Source organism: Pseudopipra pipra, chromosome 6 (genome assembly GCF_036250125.1).
Source record: "Pseudopipra pipra isolate bDixPip1 chromosome 6, bDixPip1.hap1, whole genome shotgun sequence".
Classification (NCBI taxonomy): Eukaryota; Metazoa; Chordata; class Aves; order Passeriformes; family Pipridae; genus Pseudopipra; species Pseudopipra pipra.
In genome coordinates, this window is record NC_087554.1 from 40,425,699 (window position 1) to 40,442,692 (window position 16,994).

The 16,994-nt window shown below is 36.0% G+C and overlaps 1 protein-coding gene across 4 annotated transcripts in view; it reads left to right on the plus strand.

The window, feature by feature from the left end:
- The window catches only part of MIPOL1 (mirror-image polydactyly 1), a 188,782-nt gene that overhangs the window by 64,903 nt on the left and 106,885 nt on the right, over positions 1-16,994 (plus strand). For all 4 annotated transcript variants that reach the window (XM_064658645.1, XM_064658644.1, XM_064658643.1 and 1 more), the window contains 3 exons: positions 2,014-2,143; positions 6,148-6,181; positions 6,441-6,611. In XM_064658645.1, the coding sequence (XP_064514715.1) occupies positions 2,014-2,143; positions 6,148-6,181; positions 6,441-6,611 (335 nt within the window). The remainder of the gene's footprint in view (positions 1-2,013; positions 2,144-6,147; positions 6,182-6,440; positions 6,612-16,994) is intronic.

The window sequence follows — 16,994 nt, forward strand, 5'->3', positions numbered from 1 at the left end:
TCAGCAACCAAAGTGGAAGTCTCGTGAGCTGAAATGCACAGCCTACCTCATACAGTTTGTTTTTATTCTTGCTGAGCTGCCTACCTTTGCAGATATTGGACTTACTCTCTGCAGGTGCTCCAAACTTATTGCTGGCTACCAACCTGTGTGCATGCAGTTTTGCAGCTGCCTTACTCACGTCTTGGCTTTTCCATTCCACATCAAGCAAAACATTCTTGCTGCAAACAGGGGAAATAGATTTAAAAAAAGCTCAAAAAAACCACCACTCAATAGAAGAGAATTAAGTCAGTGTTTGCTAGATTTTGTGTACAGTTCAAGATCTGTGCTTCTGATGCTGAATGTCTTTTGTTGTTGTTGTTGGGACACAACTTCTTACAGCTCCGGCCTGATGAATGGGCTTGGAGTTCCTCTGCAGATTTTTGTGAGGGGACAGACTGCACTTTCAGAAGTAACATTTAGTCTTTCCCTGTCTGCTTTTCTCTAATCTTCTGTTAGCTTGAAACCTTTTGCTAGACTTGCAAAAAATGCTTCCTTACTCCTCAGTGACACTTTCCCCCCCATCTTAAGGACAAGAAGATTGCTTTTCTACCTTGAACAGCTTTCTAATTCATCTCTCCAGATTCTTTTTCTGTTCATCTTCTTGGTCATCTTACATCCCTGGTTATCTGAGCTGCTTATGAATTTATAGAAATTTTTCACTTCTTATATTTCAGTCAGCTCGGGAGTTTTGGGGTTTTTTTTGGTACTGATAAAGTGTACTTTGTGCCAGCAATATACCTGCTACTGAAATGTGCTACTGTGATCCTATTGTTTCATTCTGTGAAGAGCAATAAAATGTTTTGTTATATCACACTATTAATTTTTCTACAATAATGTAAAAAGGTGAAGTAAGAGTAAAATAACAAATAAAGGCAAAAAAGTTAATGGCAATTGAGGTAAGAATGGAGGGATAAAAGCTCTAAGCTGAAGTGAAGAGGGAGGAAGCCTTTCTTTGAGTGTTAGTTTAATGATTTAAGCAGTGGTTTGGAGAGGAACAGAGAGTTCTGAAGAGAGTAAGAAAGCCCAGCTGCAATGGTTTAATACAGAAAGTTCTTGAAAAATAAATGCCAGAATTTGAAAGAGACCATAGTATGATCTTAGGACACTGTGGCTAAACCCCAGGTTGACAAAAGGAGAGTATACAGAAAATTCTGGAACCTACAGACCTCAACTGACTTTTTTGGAGGTGCCTATGACAATGAGAGAGGATATAGTCCTTTGTCTTAGAGTGACAGCGGTCTTATTTACGGCATCCTGAAAGTCCCTAGACATTGCAACGACAGGGTTTTATGATAAGTGTGAGAAAAGATTTGCAGTATTGCAGATGGAAATGATGAAAGTATGAATAAAGATTTTAGTGAAGGCAGGGTTGAGGTAAGGATTCTGGCAGTGTGCCAGAGATGGTGTTAGACATATTGACAGGGGAGAGGCAGGGAGAAAATGTAAGCTCAGGATGAAAAATGACTTGAAGGTGTTAGTTTGTTCCCAAGGATAGACAGTAAATCTTAGTTTATTGGTACCTAATGCTCCCAGGTCCATGTATGTCGTAACAGATAATATAACAGTATATTACCCAGTAAAGTAAAGGCTTGGCATAGAGAGATGCCGGCTGTGCCACTCTTGTGATACCATGGACAGATTATGAAAGTACTAGTATTTTTAATATTTAATATCTGTGTGCCACCCTGATAGTAGCAATCTGGTGGTAATTGCTTTAATGGATCATTACTTTTAGCTATATGTCCTAGAAGAAACCTACTAATGTCCTAGATGAAACCTACTAGTGTCTCATGTTATTCTAAACTTTAAAATTACTTTTCCATTAAGCAAGTATTCAGAATGCCCAGCAAATCACTTTCTTGCCCTGTTAGATTTTACAGGGATGAATTTGAAAACACATAGCTTTACTTTATTCCTTAAAGTATTGATTTTAGCAATCAATGTCAAACTTGTTTGTTGAACATACTTTTGCAGCTCTGGTGGAAGAAGTTTATTCTGCTCAGCGGGAACGTGATGAGGCTGTCATGGCAAGGCTTAGGTTAGCCAATGAAGAGAGAGATGAAGCATTTCTACGAGTCCAGCGTTTAGAACAGTCTCTCAAAGAGTAAGTATGCATTTCCTACTCTATGCAAAAGGCTGTTGTGTCAGTCTGTGACAGTCATAAACTGCTCGACAGTGGTTATAGGAAAACTTAGCACAAAATTCTCTGTGATGACATAGACTAGGGCTAGTCTTACTGTGTCATTGGTTAAATTATTAGCCATCCTGTAAAACTGTATTTTTCTCTGGAGACTGAGAGCAAGGTGAATAATTTTGATCACAAAAATTAAAAATATAATCAAAAGCCTTGGCATTGATTTATCGAGGGATAAATAAGATGTATGTGACATTTTTTAGGGATCTTTTGACACAGAGAAGCAAAATGTCAGTCAAAAGTTACAACATATAGGAAATCAATCAAGCCTTTAAGCTCCCAGACATTTTCTTCCATCTACTAATGATGTGGGTGAGGTAGTAAAAATATATAGGTTTTTCTTCTTATCTTTGGTGAGAAGCAGTTTGCAAGGCCATAAGGATACAATTAATAGTTCATAGAGTTTTATGTACACCGTGTTAACACAACAGAAATAGGCAATCTCATGTTAAACAAAACTGTCAAGTCAGGAGAGAAAGATCAAGAATGGTTTCTTTTCTGTCTGGGATATAGACAGCTTTGAAGTTTGCCCCTCCATGTAATCCTTCTCCATCTGAGTTGTTATCATCTGGGTTATTGTCTATGTTAGTCCCCCAGAGGGTACTCCCCCAAGGTCTAGAGTGGCTGAGAAATTTTCTTATTTTTCTACCATGAGAAATACAAAGCAAACAAGTTTTTCATGGTAGGAGACTGAATAGGTGCAGTTGTTAGTTAACTACATGGCAGGCAATTATGTTTTAAATAATTGATTCTACTAAAAACACTCCTCTTTAAGGCAGAAAATCAGTTGTCTTCTTTTGGGTATTTTTATAGGTAGGGCCAGAGAATGTCATCTTAACTAATTTCAATAATCTATACATAGATTGTGCACCATTACTAGAATTTATAAATTGCTAGAGTTTGTCGTAGCCTCACTGTCACAGTAAGTATGACTCAGCAGCAGGATTAGGAGATTCCATACTCACAAGAATTAGTGGACAATTTGATAAACATCTTCATAGAACCCATTATATGTGTATGTGCATCTGAAAACTTGCCTTAAACAGCAGTCTCTGAGGAAATTACAGATGTACTTTAAATTCCCATGAGAGGCATCATGATTGTAAGCCTTACTTGAGTCTCCAGTTTTTCTGTCAGTCTTCTAATCTTGTATGTTCCAAGAATAAAGAAAGTTTTGTATGGCTCCAAAAATCTGTTAAAACTGTGTATGAAATGTTAGCATAAACTTAAGTTCTTTAGGCTTAAAGCACTCAAGTCGTGCAGAAAATTAATTATTCTGGCCAACAAACCTAGTCAATGACTTTTGTGTTTCTGGTGTATTGCTGCTTTTTCTGCAGTGGAATCCATAGATAAATGGGTGGCAGTTCTTGACACACATGAATCCCTCAGAACACCTTCACTTGTTTTCCTTTCAGTCCCTTCTTCTGCTCTACTCATGTACTGGAAAAATTACTTAATTGTGAGCAAAACGATGAGAAAAGAGAAGAAATTCCATTTCTCAGAGAACATGTGTAGTACCTTCCTCAAAAGCATGTCATTGAAGAAGGCATTGGATACACTGATAATGATAAAAATAGTACTTGCTCCCAGGAGAGGGTCAGTAACTTCCTTGACTGATAGCTTGGAGCCAAGCTGCTACACTTTATTGCTATCATTTACAGAATAGCAATTGTTGTGGCTGTCATCCACTTGGGTGTTTTTTCTGATGCTTTATAGGGGAGTCTGCTACCCTGATTCTATTCCCAGTCTCAGAATTGGCATAAGAGATTTCCCTGTGGAGAACACCAACTTTCTTTTCTAACTACCACCCTTAATATTTTCTTCCTTCCCTATGGTCGTTGTTCAAAAGGTCAAGTTTTCTGTCTCAGACGTGGAGCACATAGAGGTTTGTTTTTGTTTAAAGAACGTTGGCTATTTGTGCCACACTCATCAAGTTTTAGAGCACAGGTCACTCCTTCCATCTGCTTTGGACTTATTCCAATCAGAGAACTTTACAAGAGGGCAATATTGAACAGCCTGCCAACCTTTATCAAGTGCTTTAATGCTTTCTTTAAATTAGCAGCTGGAGCAATTCTGTTGTCATTATTTAACTGTAACAATCAAAATTCTTTCAGCCCTGTTGGCCCTAGGGGTAACATTAGCAGAATGTGTTTAGAAATGGGGGGAGAAGGAATCCTTGGTTACTGCTCTTTAAAATCATGAGGTTTTCACTCATTGTCTGTGCACAGTACAGGGAGAGGTAGCAGGGCAAATACACGGCTCTGGATGCTACTTTTTTAAAAATACTGTCTCCTAAGGAGGTGTTTGTATACCTACAGACAGATCCCTTGTGGCAGTAGTATGCTGAAGGTATGCATATGGCAGAAGTTCCTGTTCTTTTTCCCACTCCCTTTTCTCCCTGATGTGTCTTGCTTACCCAGCCTGTTGGTCGGCTGGGTGATTTTGTTGACCCACACTTTTAGCAGGGTAGAAGTCCTCTGGAGAAGCCGGGTCAGTCCTGCCAATTTACTTTGACAAATACTGTTCCTTTCATTGTGAATACAAACTAGCTGGAGATCCATTTTTAAGTCCCACATGAAGTGGCACTTAGAGCAATCTAAAAACCTGAAGCAGGAACTCTACAAGGAGCCAGTTCTGAGAATTTGGAATGTATTATGTTTCTTATTTTATGATTTGTGTTGCTTTATGAATACAAGTCAAACCCATCAAGGGTTAGCTTTTACTTCATTTTTTTTAGTTCTGTTGCCGACTGAGTATGTTGGAGTAGTTGCTGCTTGTGAATGCCATATAAATTTACCAGCTGCTGTACGCTGATAGTACATTCTGAAATATTTCTCTTTTATTTAAAGAATTAATTTCTCTACTGGTTGATTTACTATGCCTTATGTACTGTTATTCGGTAAAACTAATGCCTTAAAGGAAAAGGTGATAGTGTGCTGTCAAGTGTTCTATGATGTTTGCTAGCTAAAATCATGGCTTTGGAGCAGTGCCTGTCTCAGCACTGTTGAAAAAGTGCTGCTGTTTAGAAGATGTTTAATATACCTGTCTTTTAAAATATCATAGGATACTGGCAGACTTACTTTTACTATAGGTCACCATTAACTAAGTAGCAATGGAGTGGTAATGTAACTTTCATATGCTCATTTTTCCAGAAAAGAAATCTCTGTCCATTTAACTAACCTTAGGTAAAATAAAATGTGTACTAACCCATTTATTAAATTTTTGTGCTATCACTTTATGCTTTTGCACAGCCAGTGTTCAATGCTGTATGACTAAATTCCTCGTATCATCTTTGTATTTGACAGGTCAATATATGTTCTGTTGAAATAGAAAGGGAGGAAAGTGCAGGCGGGTTTGTTTCAGAATTAAATAAGGGCCTTGCAGAGAATTGCCTTAGCTTCCTATTTTATGCAAGATATAAAATTAAAATATTTTTAAGGAAACTTTAACTGGGTTTTTTTTCCTCATTTTGGAAGAGAGAGGTGCAAAAAGAATTACTTAAAAATGAAAATAAAATCTACCCAGAAGTTATGTTCTGTTACATTTGGGGTGCAGTAAAAACAAAAATACATCAGGTAAAAGTTGTAAGCCCAGAAATAAATAAAATAAGAGCATCAGTCATTTCTATCACTGGGGAACTTTCTTCATCTAAGCACATATGAACAATTGATCCTTGTAGTCATATATAGCAGTAAACATTAATAACTTAACAGTCTGAAGTCAGTGCTGAAGATATGGAGCATTATTGAAAGATGGAGTCGGGCAGGTGGCACTTTAATATGTTCAGTGTCATGGTTGACTCTAAAGACTAGTAGAATGAAATTACTTGAGGTTCTAAAGATTTAAAAAGCGAACTCATTTTGCTGCACTAAGGAAATGCTACTGATCAGGCTTTCTGTGTCCCTTTTTTCTAGGCTAGAAAATATTAACCCTGAAGAAAATGACATGGTAAGCCATTCTCTGAGGAGATTTCTTGATGTCAGTCTTATATCTTAGAGGCTTAAGTTCAATTGAGTGGGTTTCAAGAACTAAGATGTGGGAAAAAGAAGAATTGACACACTAATAATGTACATCTTTGCTGCAATATGAAAATTCAATAACTTCACTCAGTCAATTTACAATTCACATGTGCCTATTAATTAAAACCCTATATTAAATAAAATATATTAAAACTTCATGTCTGACTAACATATAATGCTGTTGGTAGACATTACAGGAATTACTGAACAGAATAAACAATGCAGACACGGGGATAGATATACTGAAGAATGGAGCTATAATTCTGAACCGAATACACAGGACCAAAGAACGTAAAAAGAAAATAATAGCTGAGGAAATGAATGCAGTAATAGAACAACGGGATGCTGCTTTGTCTCAAGTAAGTCTCTACAAGTATATAATCACTCAATACCAAATTTCGTTTTATTTTATTCCTTTTTTTTTTGCTTTATTTTTGGGGAAGAAAATTGTTTCATTTAACTTTCTCTGTTGAAAATCTCAAAGAACTTTTTCTTCATGATAGTAGTGCCCATTAAAATGGCATCCATGTGTTCATGAGACAAGTTATTTTTGTAGTTTTTGCACTTCATTGCTAGCTGTCTTCTTTTTAAAACAAAATAGTTTTCAGTGACTTGACCAATCTAAAAAGCTATTAAAGGCTTAGTTTTGCAGTATGCTGTATTGGTAAAATGCATTGGATGACAGTTAACTAGTACTGAAGGATATAAGTGGCAAAAATATACAATAAAGAAAGGTAACAATACCACGTGCAACAATGCAAGCAGTTCCTCCCTTTGTTGCTTTACATTCAGGAGATAAAAATCAGCATGTGGTCCTTGACTCTCAAAGTCTTACCCATCTGCTGTGTGACATGAAAGAAGCTGGGTTCTTTTCTCTGCTCAGATCACTCATTCCCTGCAATTTCCTATTTTGACAGAACAATAATTGTCTTACCCACCTTTTTTTCCTCTAAATTTTAAACTAGATTTAACTCAATAGGAGCAGGTTGTAGAGAGGAACAGTTGAAGTAGGGGATGTATCTCCTGAGAAAAGATTTTAGACTGGACGAACCTTCTTTGTATTTATGCCAGGCAACAAATTTCATCTGACTCTTCCAATATTGAAGATTTTGATTTTTATTGTGAGTTACCAAAGTTAGCTCACATCTAACTAATTTCTGCTACATTTAAAGTCAGGTTTGTGATATTAATAATGTTGATTGAATTTATGTTGTATTGAGAAGTCTTCTGATAAAAGTGTCTCCTCTACACACACTACGTAATTTTCACTTTTTTTTGGTTGTTGTTTTTTCATTCTTTCCTACTTTAACCTTGAAAGCCCCATCTGCCTGGTGCTTCAAATATTTTGTGCATCTGTCAAGCATGTACTGTGAGGGATGTTAATGTCTTGATGGTGGTATTTTACTTTTTCAGTCTACTTTTTTCAATTTTTTAATAATAATGAGTAGCATAGCTACTGGGAAATATCCAATAGTCCTGCCAAAAGTTTATGTACTTTCTTCTTTGTGCAGGGCATTTGAAAAGTGAGCAGCTTATAAGAGAAAAGCTTTTAACAAAAGAGGAGGATCTTTTGATATTTTTATTTTCATTTTGTCAGTTTTTGCTTCTTTGTTGAAGTAGATTTTCAGGCATATTTGGACCATAAAATGTAGAAGAATGTCATTGTAGAGCATTTAATATACATTTTAATTTAATTGATTTTAAGCTGCCTGTTTAAGGAGTAATCTTTTCCAAGTAATCAGCTTGGCAATTAATAAAGATAATGACTGTAGATGGTAATGGCTCAAGTGTCACCACTCGCAAAGCCATCTTTAGGCATATCAGCAAACAGCACAGGTAGATACTGCAGCTGAAAATATAAGCTAATAGAATAATAAATCCTCACCAAATGAAAATTTAAATATTTGGTATTAAGCTGTAATACTGTGATACCATTTGCAATTTATACCACAGTTGTTTAAAATTATTATTAATAAAACTCTATTAATCGTGTGTTTTCAAATATATGTTACTGTTGAATCTAGAAAATAGTTCCTTTGAATTGAAGCTACCATTTCAACCTGTGTTGCTCACTTGATGATTCCTTGGGAATTCGTACCATACTTGAATTATTAGTAGTCTTTTGTTAACATTGCAATAGCAGTAGTTATTACAGTGCTAACAGCAAGAACAATAGGAGAGGGATTCCTACATTAGACCACAAAGGGACTAGGTATAATTCAGGGGATATATATGCTTAGCATAACAAATGCAAATTATTGGAAGTTGGATCTGGGGTTGCCTCAGGCATTCATAACATCTGCAAGTTAAAATCTTTTTATTTTTGGTGGCACTGGCATCAAATATGAGGGGGGGAATTGATGAGAGCAGGCTGAGACAAAGCAGAAATAGAGTAAATCATTAACATGGCATGGCTGTCCTCTGGAAAATGCATTTTTAAAGTTGAGAGGTCACTGGGCAATAGAAGTTAAATGCTTCATGACACAAAGTGTGAACACTGGATTGCTCTGGTCCTGCTTGCTGTTCTGTGGTGCTAGAGACAGCAGTGTCATTTGAGTGACTACCATAACCAGTTCCATATGGCAGAGAGCTACTATTGTACAGTAACAAGGGTTTGGACTGACTGTGTTTAATGAAGCTACATCTGTTACTTTTCTCTATGATTTTCTTCACAATAGCCTGGTGTTTGACAATTGAGCACAGTGAATATAAGTAGGATCTAGCTTTTGGGGTTTTGCTTACAGGATTTCTTATTTTTCTGAGTGAGAAACAATAACACAAAAGCCTTCACAGTTCAAGCATATTATGATTTCAAGTGAAGGATAGATTACATTGCTAGAGAATGGACATTCTACAAACTGTGCATTTCTTATAAATACAGAATACTTCCAAGTGGTCTTTTAAATGCAGTTTTATAATGCTTTTTCTGGTAGGTATATTACTAAGGTGCATTTAACTGGACTGCTGTTGCAGCATACTTGACAATTAGCTAGTTTGGATTCTTCTACTTGAATTTTTCTTACATTATTTTTTTATTCTTCAAAAAATGGAGAGCACTGTCCATATCTTGGAAAGGTCATGAAAATGTGGGTTTTTTGAGCTGTAACACCCAAGAACCTCTGCATATTTTTTTAGATTTCCAATGCGAATGTTATTTCTTACTAGGAAGCAGATAGAGGCACTTCTATCACTGTAGTGAGCTGTGCATATGTATGTAATCTTAGATCTTTCACTAGATTGCTGAGCAAATATGCAAACTACTTTTTGTATGTGTGAAAACAATGAATTGGTATAAACTCAAATATTTAATGCTACTTTTAGTATGTATTTTCAAGTGAATAATAAACAAATAACTAAAGCATGGCTAAACATTGACATCCACCTTCTCCTGTACCAACCCCCTTAAAAAAACAAACTCAACTGTTTGGTTGTATTTGCTAAGATATGTTTGTTAGTGAACAGATATTGTGTGATACTGAGAATCTTGAGTGTGTTTTATTACTGATCCTCTGAAAGAAAAATGGAGAAATATACTGACTGTTAGGAGAAATTGAACATCATTTCCTTATCTGTAATGTTTGGTTTTGTCTTAACCCATTCAAGAAAAAAACTTTTCCAGTTGACTGAAATACACTATTACCTTTCTTCTAAAATCTTTCTTGCTTGAGTAATCCAATTAGTGACAGACATTTAGTATGGCATAGTCAAATTGTGTGATCTTCATAAAATACTCTTAAAGAAATGGTTTCCAGCAGGAGGCAATACAGTACAATGTCTCAGCCAGCTATTAGCCACATCACACCTTATGGACAGGAATGCTAGTATCATTACAGGGTTGGCAGCTGAAGACTTGGGTTAGTCATTACAATTCCTTTTCTTCTGGTTTAAAGAAGAAAGGAAATCTTTTAATTGGTACAGCTTGAAGAAAGTGATTTTTTTTAAAGTTCATTAAGAGATTAGGAGATTGTATGTTTGATATGTTTTCAGGCCTAACTAATTCTGTGAAGGTGAGGGTGTTTAATTCTGTCAGTTCTATATAGATTTTTAAATATTAAGGATGTATAATTTGTTGTTAAGGAAAAGCAGTGGTTTCATGGCTGGCAAAGTATGTAGTCTCTGATCTTGAAGCAATAACATAACTGGCAAGCAAACCTGGTTTTACAGCTCTGAATAGTTTGATCACATCCTGTTGTGCAGGAACATGCTTATGACTGTTCATGTAAAAATTGGCATGCACCCAGTTGCTCATCTGAAGCAAGTCTAAGTACCCTTCTCCATTTTGAGGCACTGTTTGGCAGCAGACAGCACTTTATCATCATTGAAAACAATGAGGAGATGCACTGTGCTTGACTGCCCATCATTATCAGTTTCGACTAATGACTGATAACTAAGTGTCTGCACTTGTAACAAGACAGCTTCTTGCTAACTTTTTTTTTTATATTCTCCTAAAGCAATTTTCCTCCTTCTACACCAAGTAACATCTTAGAGCTCTGTGTTATCTGTGATTCACAGGCATTCTCAGCACACGAGTGAACAAGTCTTCTTGACTTAATAAACCCAAGAGCTGTATGAAGTGTAAAACAACAAAAGCATATGTAAATGGAAAAAGATTGGGCCCTTAATTGAGTAATACTCAGGTGGCAGGTTACAGTGCCTCATGACTCTTATCTTAGGATAGAGGTGGTGCCTTTGCAACCCAAACCACAGTTAGGGATGCTATTTTTAGTAACTTGAATATTAGCAGTTCAGTTTTATACTCTGTGTGTTGGTACCCTTTGACACTGCCTGGTTAAAGATACTAATCAAGTTCTTGGCTACCAGAAGCACATCTAATGATGTCCTCCTAGATGCTCTGTCAAGATACTTACCCTACTTTTCCCATTGCCACTGATATTTGGGAACAGGAAAAGAAGAGATAGGACACTGTATTCACAGTTGTTCATGAACCAGGCAGCTGCTGTTGGGTATGGATGATTTTGGTCATGGGCTTATTTGAGGAGGAAAGGTAAAGGGGATGTTTATTGTACTTTGAGGATCCAAGGACCATGTTGATTCATTGTAATGGCTGGTTTCCATTGGTCAGGCAACAGCAAGTTGAACAGCAGATGAATGGGCATGCAGAAATTACTTGCCAGCAAAAGAGAGAGGACACCTATCTGCAAGTTGCCCCTTTTGCCCTGTGAATTTAGTCCAGGTCCTGAAAGAAAGCAGTAGGGATATGGAATAAGATTTAGAGTAAATTTTAAAAAAATAATTATTTGAGATTTTTCATTAAAAGTTGCACTGTGACTGCAGGGAGTAAAGAAATGGGAGTTGATAAAATGATTGTCAGTTTTGTTGGGATTCACATCAGTGGCCTCAGGTAAACCTCACAGATATCTCTTTTTTGGAGGTACTGATGAGTAAAAGGGATCCTGAAAGAAGATTACAAATCGCCAAGTTACACGAGCAGTGGTTGTAATTAGCAATATTAGTTTTCTGTTTGACTGTGTTGCACTGGAACAGTGCTTTAAAAGTCATGTTTCATTTCCTCTAAATAAAGATAAATCTTTACCTAAATAAAGATAATCTTTTGAAAGTTTGACTAAATCCATGTTTTAGGAAGTCCATGTTATACTAAAAATGTTTAAGTTCATGTTTTCTTTGCTTCTTCTCATAATAAACCAACTGAATCTTATCAAGTGCCAACCCAAGCCAGTGATTGCTGTATTTGGGACGCATGGAGTAAAACTATCGAGAAAGATGCTGAAGAGCATCAAAAATTTTTTACATTTCAGAAAAGGGCAGGTTCTTCACTACTTGGATGCTTACTTTTTCTAAAAATAAACTCAAATTTGAAAATTTATAATAATTCTTTACTTTCTCAGATGATTAGGTATGCTCTGACTCTACCTTGGATATATTTGTGCTAGCTGTAGCATGAATATTTTCCAGGAGAATACTCGGTTATATATTTGGCTACATTTAGAAGATCATGAGTATTTTTCTTCTGAAGTAGGAACTTTAGTCCACTGGAGACTGAAATAGAGAGGAAACTGGCCAAACAGAATCCTCCTGATGTCTTACGTTGGGTTTTCTGATTTATGTAGAATGTTCCCCAAAAGAGTAGCAGCTGTTTAATCTTCTGCCATAGTGCTCTGTTTAATTTGATCACAGTGTGTAATTCTTAGTTTTCTAAGCATTAAGAAATCTGAGAACTGGTGAGATGGTCAAAGAGGATGGTAGGAGAAGGTTAGGAGACACTACAAATCCATGTTTGTAGTGTCAGTTTGTCTCTCAGATTGATGTAGCAGAGGTTGTGATTTCTCTGTAGGCAGATATCTGTTAATAGGACATGAAACTCTCTTTGGTTTCACTGAAGTTAGAATTTCACTGGATAAAACAAGTATTTTGCAACTTAGTCCTTAGTTTAGACTGCAACAGAGCTTTGATTTCATAAGGTCTTGTAGTTTTTGAGTCAATATATTCTGCAGTTCAGATGGTAGGTCATTAGTAGAGGTAGAGGAGGATCTGAAGAAATTACCCTAAGGAGCTCTTATACTGAACTTTTATATTTATTCCATGAATGCTAAGTATGAGTAAATATGTAAATGTTAATGCAGTGTTTCCTTGAAGAGAGGGATTATGGTTTGTCTTTTTGAGCTTTTGAAGTAAAATTTTAATTGATACTACATTTCTTCTTTTTACTGCCATAAGGTTTTGACTGAATGATGCCCTGAGACACATCACTGTTTGCATTGTTAAATCACCTGTTGTTCCTCTGCAAACAGTGTGTTGTGCAGAATTCAGAAAATACGTCTGCATAGTATTTGAGGGCATGATCAAGCTTGATGTGTTTAATTGTAAACTTTAATGAATTTCCAGTTGAACATTCATCTTTTCTTCACTACCTAGACACTCCTCACCCCTTTGAAAATGACCGTAAATTTGCATGCCAGCTTGTTCCATTAATTGCCATTTGACTCATCTGTCATGGTGCTAAGCTTTAGATTCACATAGCTTAGACTTCCAAACCAATTTCTAGAATTAATTAAATATTTAATTAAAACCCTAGGATGAAAGAGACCAAAAATGTTTTGTATGTTTATTGATCACCTGTTTCAGTAGCAGCAACCCATAGAGGAAATTTCTAATGTGATAGAAGCAGAATTCAAATAGTATTCCCTCTGAAGAGGGGACTGGATCGCTGTGCGTGCAGTAAGGTCTAAAGGTACCAAATCTATTGCAGAGGTACCTTGAATAAGTTTTCCACAATACTTGACACTTCACAGTTACAAGTTAGGTAGGTACTGAGTGTTGAATCAGATTTCAGTTTGCTTACTGCTGGATAAAACATTGGATTTTCTTAAAAATTGAAAAAAATAAAATGCGACTTTGTACTTCGTATGAAAAGCTGGTTTCCTTAGGCAACTTACTGAGGTAGCTTTGTGCAAAATTGCTTTGTTATTTTGGATACACAGATGAGTTTGCATAAAAATTCTGATAGGTGACAAACAAGATTTTTGTGTTTCATACTTATAAATAACATGAAGTCTGAAAATGTTAATATGCCTGACATATGTGTTCACTTGCTTTTCCCCACTTCACACTTCTTGAATGTTCATATTTGCAGTTTTGTGTTTTATTATGTCTCTATTAGCAAGTAGTGTGAACAAATAGTAGTGGATCTGGAGTATGAAATAGTTCTCAGCATCTGATATCTACATTAACCCCTTGGAAAGGTGGGCTGTTCCTTTTTTGTTATTGTTGGATTGGGTTGGGGTTTTTTGTTTGTTTTTTTACATTGGATTAGCTGTAGTCAAGTCCTATGGACTGAATATTTGTGTCAGAGTGCACCAGGCCAAAAAGAATCCAGTTCATGTTCTCAAGATAGCACTCCATGGGGCAGAATGAAGCATAGTAAGTGCAGAGAGGTGAGAGAAATTACAAACTGCACCCTCAGTGCAAGGTAGCATGCAAATTGTGTACCTGAAATTAAGGATAAAGTGAGATAATTTCAAGAAGGAGAATCAGATATATTAAAAGAAATAGGGAAATAAAAGCTATCAATGTTCTTGGAGAAAGTATTCTAGTATGTTTGTATTCAGACTTTTTCCTCTGAAAATTATTACACTACTTTATATTCAGACTTTTCTGATGAAGATTTTGGTCCTCGAGATTTAAATGAACTTAGTTCCTTTGAGTAGAAATAGATTTAAAACTAGTAGCACAGATGGCAAAGAAAATGACATAGAGAATGTGAAGTTTGGATTTAATTGTCCAGTGGAGATACCTTCAAAGAATAGCAGCCAAACTATATTGCTGATCATGCCACTTCACAACATCACTAATTGACTAAGAATATTGTGAGATGTGAAGCTAAGAAGAATGAATGGAGCTACTTTTTGTTGACTTAATTTATTTTTTTCGAGTCCCTAAAATGAAATATTGACCTCTCTTCCAGCATTGCAATACCCTCCACAGTCATCTTTACTATTCAGCATGTGTGTTAAGCAGTAAAGAGAGGAGATGAGTAAGGAAGTTTAGGTCTGGCAGTAACAAGGGAAGGAAAAATTGTGATGATGATAAGCTGATTAGTCATTTTCAACAGAATAGTAGATGATTATGACTGAAATATGGGCCTTAAAAATTTTTTTGTTAGTTCCATTTATTTCCATATTTTTAATTGTTTTAAATGAACAGGTAACAGTTACAACAGCAATTTTCCCTCTGGCTTTGGTCTTGTGATCTTTTTTTCTTTGGTTGTGAAGCTATTAATCAAATTTTGCAAGTCCGTAGGCTGGATGAGGTTATTTTACATATTCTGGTCTAAAGCCTGTAATGGTCCTGACAAAAAAAAAAAAAAGGGAACGAGAAAATCTGTCAATATTCTCTTTATGAAATAGAGATTTCACAGTAGCATTAACTTATCTGTCTGGTTCACCAAGTATGCCTACTTTTGTTTGTTGTATGGCTTTACTGTTTCGTGCTTCAGATTGCGAGTATCTAGGATTTAGCCTCTTTTCCATGTTCTGTTTATTCACTGTTAATTATTTTTCAAGCTGAGTTGCTTGAGAACAAGAAAAATTTAGCTTCCATTACCCTCTATTGCAAATGAAGGACAGGCTTTCCTATTGTAATCTGCATGTGATTCTAAGATGCTGTTGTCAGGGAACTTTTTAATGCTTTCTGTTGTTAATGCTTTGTTGTCATTCTTTTCAGTGATGTTTTTGATTTATTGTTGAATATGAAGCACAAAATATCATTTTGGTTTATAGTTTACTTTTGTATTGAAAATATTTTTTAAATTACACAATTCAAATACGTAGAAATACTTAAAGGCCCTTAAGAAACTGTGATTATTTTAAAAGTATAATACTTGTAGCTATAACAAAAAAAATTACTGTGGCTGAAGAACAGTATTAAATCATACAAGTATGACAACTTTTTGCAGTTCTGGAGTTATTAGAAATACAGATTACAGTGGCTAACTACAAGGTCTTTCATTGGTGTAATGTACTGATGCAGGGTAATCAACAGTAGTGCTTATGAATGTATATTTTATATTGTTGATAGCATAGAATTGATAACTACCTTTTGAGAGGAGGAAATTTTAACATTACCTCTAATTAATGAATTAGAAGCTATAAACATGTAAATCTAAGTATATTAACCAAAGTTGTGCAGCAGTTACTGGTCATCTTTCAGTTATGCTGAGTTGCTTATTTCTTAATTAGCTGTAACACCTTTCTCTGCTGTTGGCAGAAGTATTACTAAAGCTTAGATAAACCCCAAAAAACAGAGTAAAGAGAAGAATTCCTCTGAACACTTTGCTCCTAGTTGTCTCATGAGATGACTTGTTCAATAGGTAAGATTTCCTTCCAAATCATGTTGTAATCGTGATGAGGAATTTCATACCTCAGAGATTGTATTACAGATCCCAACAATGTTAGGAAACAATAGTTTTCACTCTGTTTTGCCTGAAAGTGCTCTGCTGGGTTATGTTCAGGACAGGAGTGAACACGAGGCCTCTCTGTGAATTTAACTCCTTCATCTTACGGAGCTTTAAGACAAAGTTTTCTTCTTTAATCTGCAGGGTTTTTTTCAGCTTCATTGCTTGGGGTCCCATTCACAATCAAAATGTTAGGATTTCAACTGTATCTCAGTCTGAAAAATGAGTCTTGAAAATCTCAATTTGAAAAGGAGAGCATCCAGTGCCAGTCTCCAAGAAGAAAAAGCGAAATCATTGTTAATCCCTTGTGCTAAATAGTCACATCAGCCTGCTTTTTGCTGCAGAGATAGCCAGCAGCTGTGTCTCTCCTTACATATTCTCTTTATGTCATGTACAGTGTCTTCTATGGCATCCAGACTCTTCTCAGCAGTAGTCATGCATTTTACCCATTTTGTTTGTGTTGGCAGGCAGACCCATCACTTTGCTTTTACAAGTTGTCATAACATTCTTCTATCTTTGTGTTTTTCTTAATTTTTTTTCTCCTTAGGGTGTCCTACGCTCTGTACATGAGTGATGGAATTGCCAGGAGGAGAGAGAACAGTGTTGGTAATTGCACATGTTAAAGGCAGCTGATTTTAGGTTTAGGCGTTTCTGCTTTCCCATAACATATCTGAAAGCTGTTAGGTGGCTGTTAATTCAAAGGTGCAGGGTCAGTCCACTTGAGAAGGGTGCATCTTTTTGGGTAGCTTGTCACATTGATCTCTGTAAAACACCTCAGTGAAGCTAAAACTAATTTTACAGAGGTAAAATC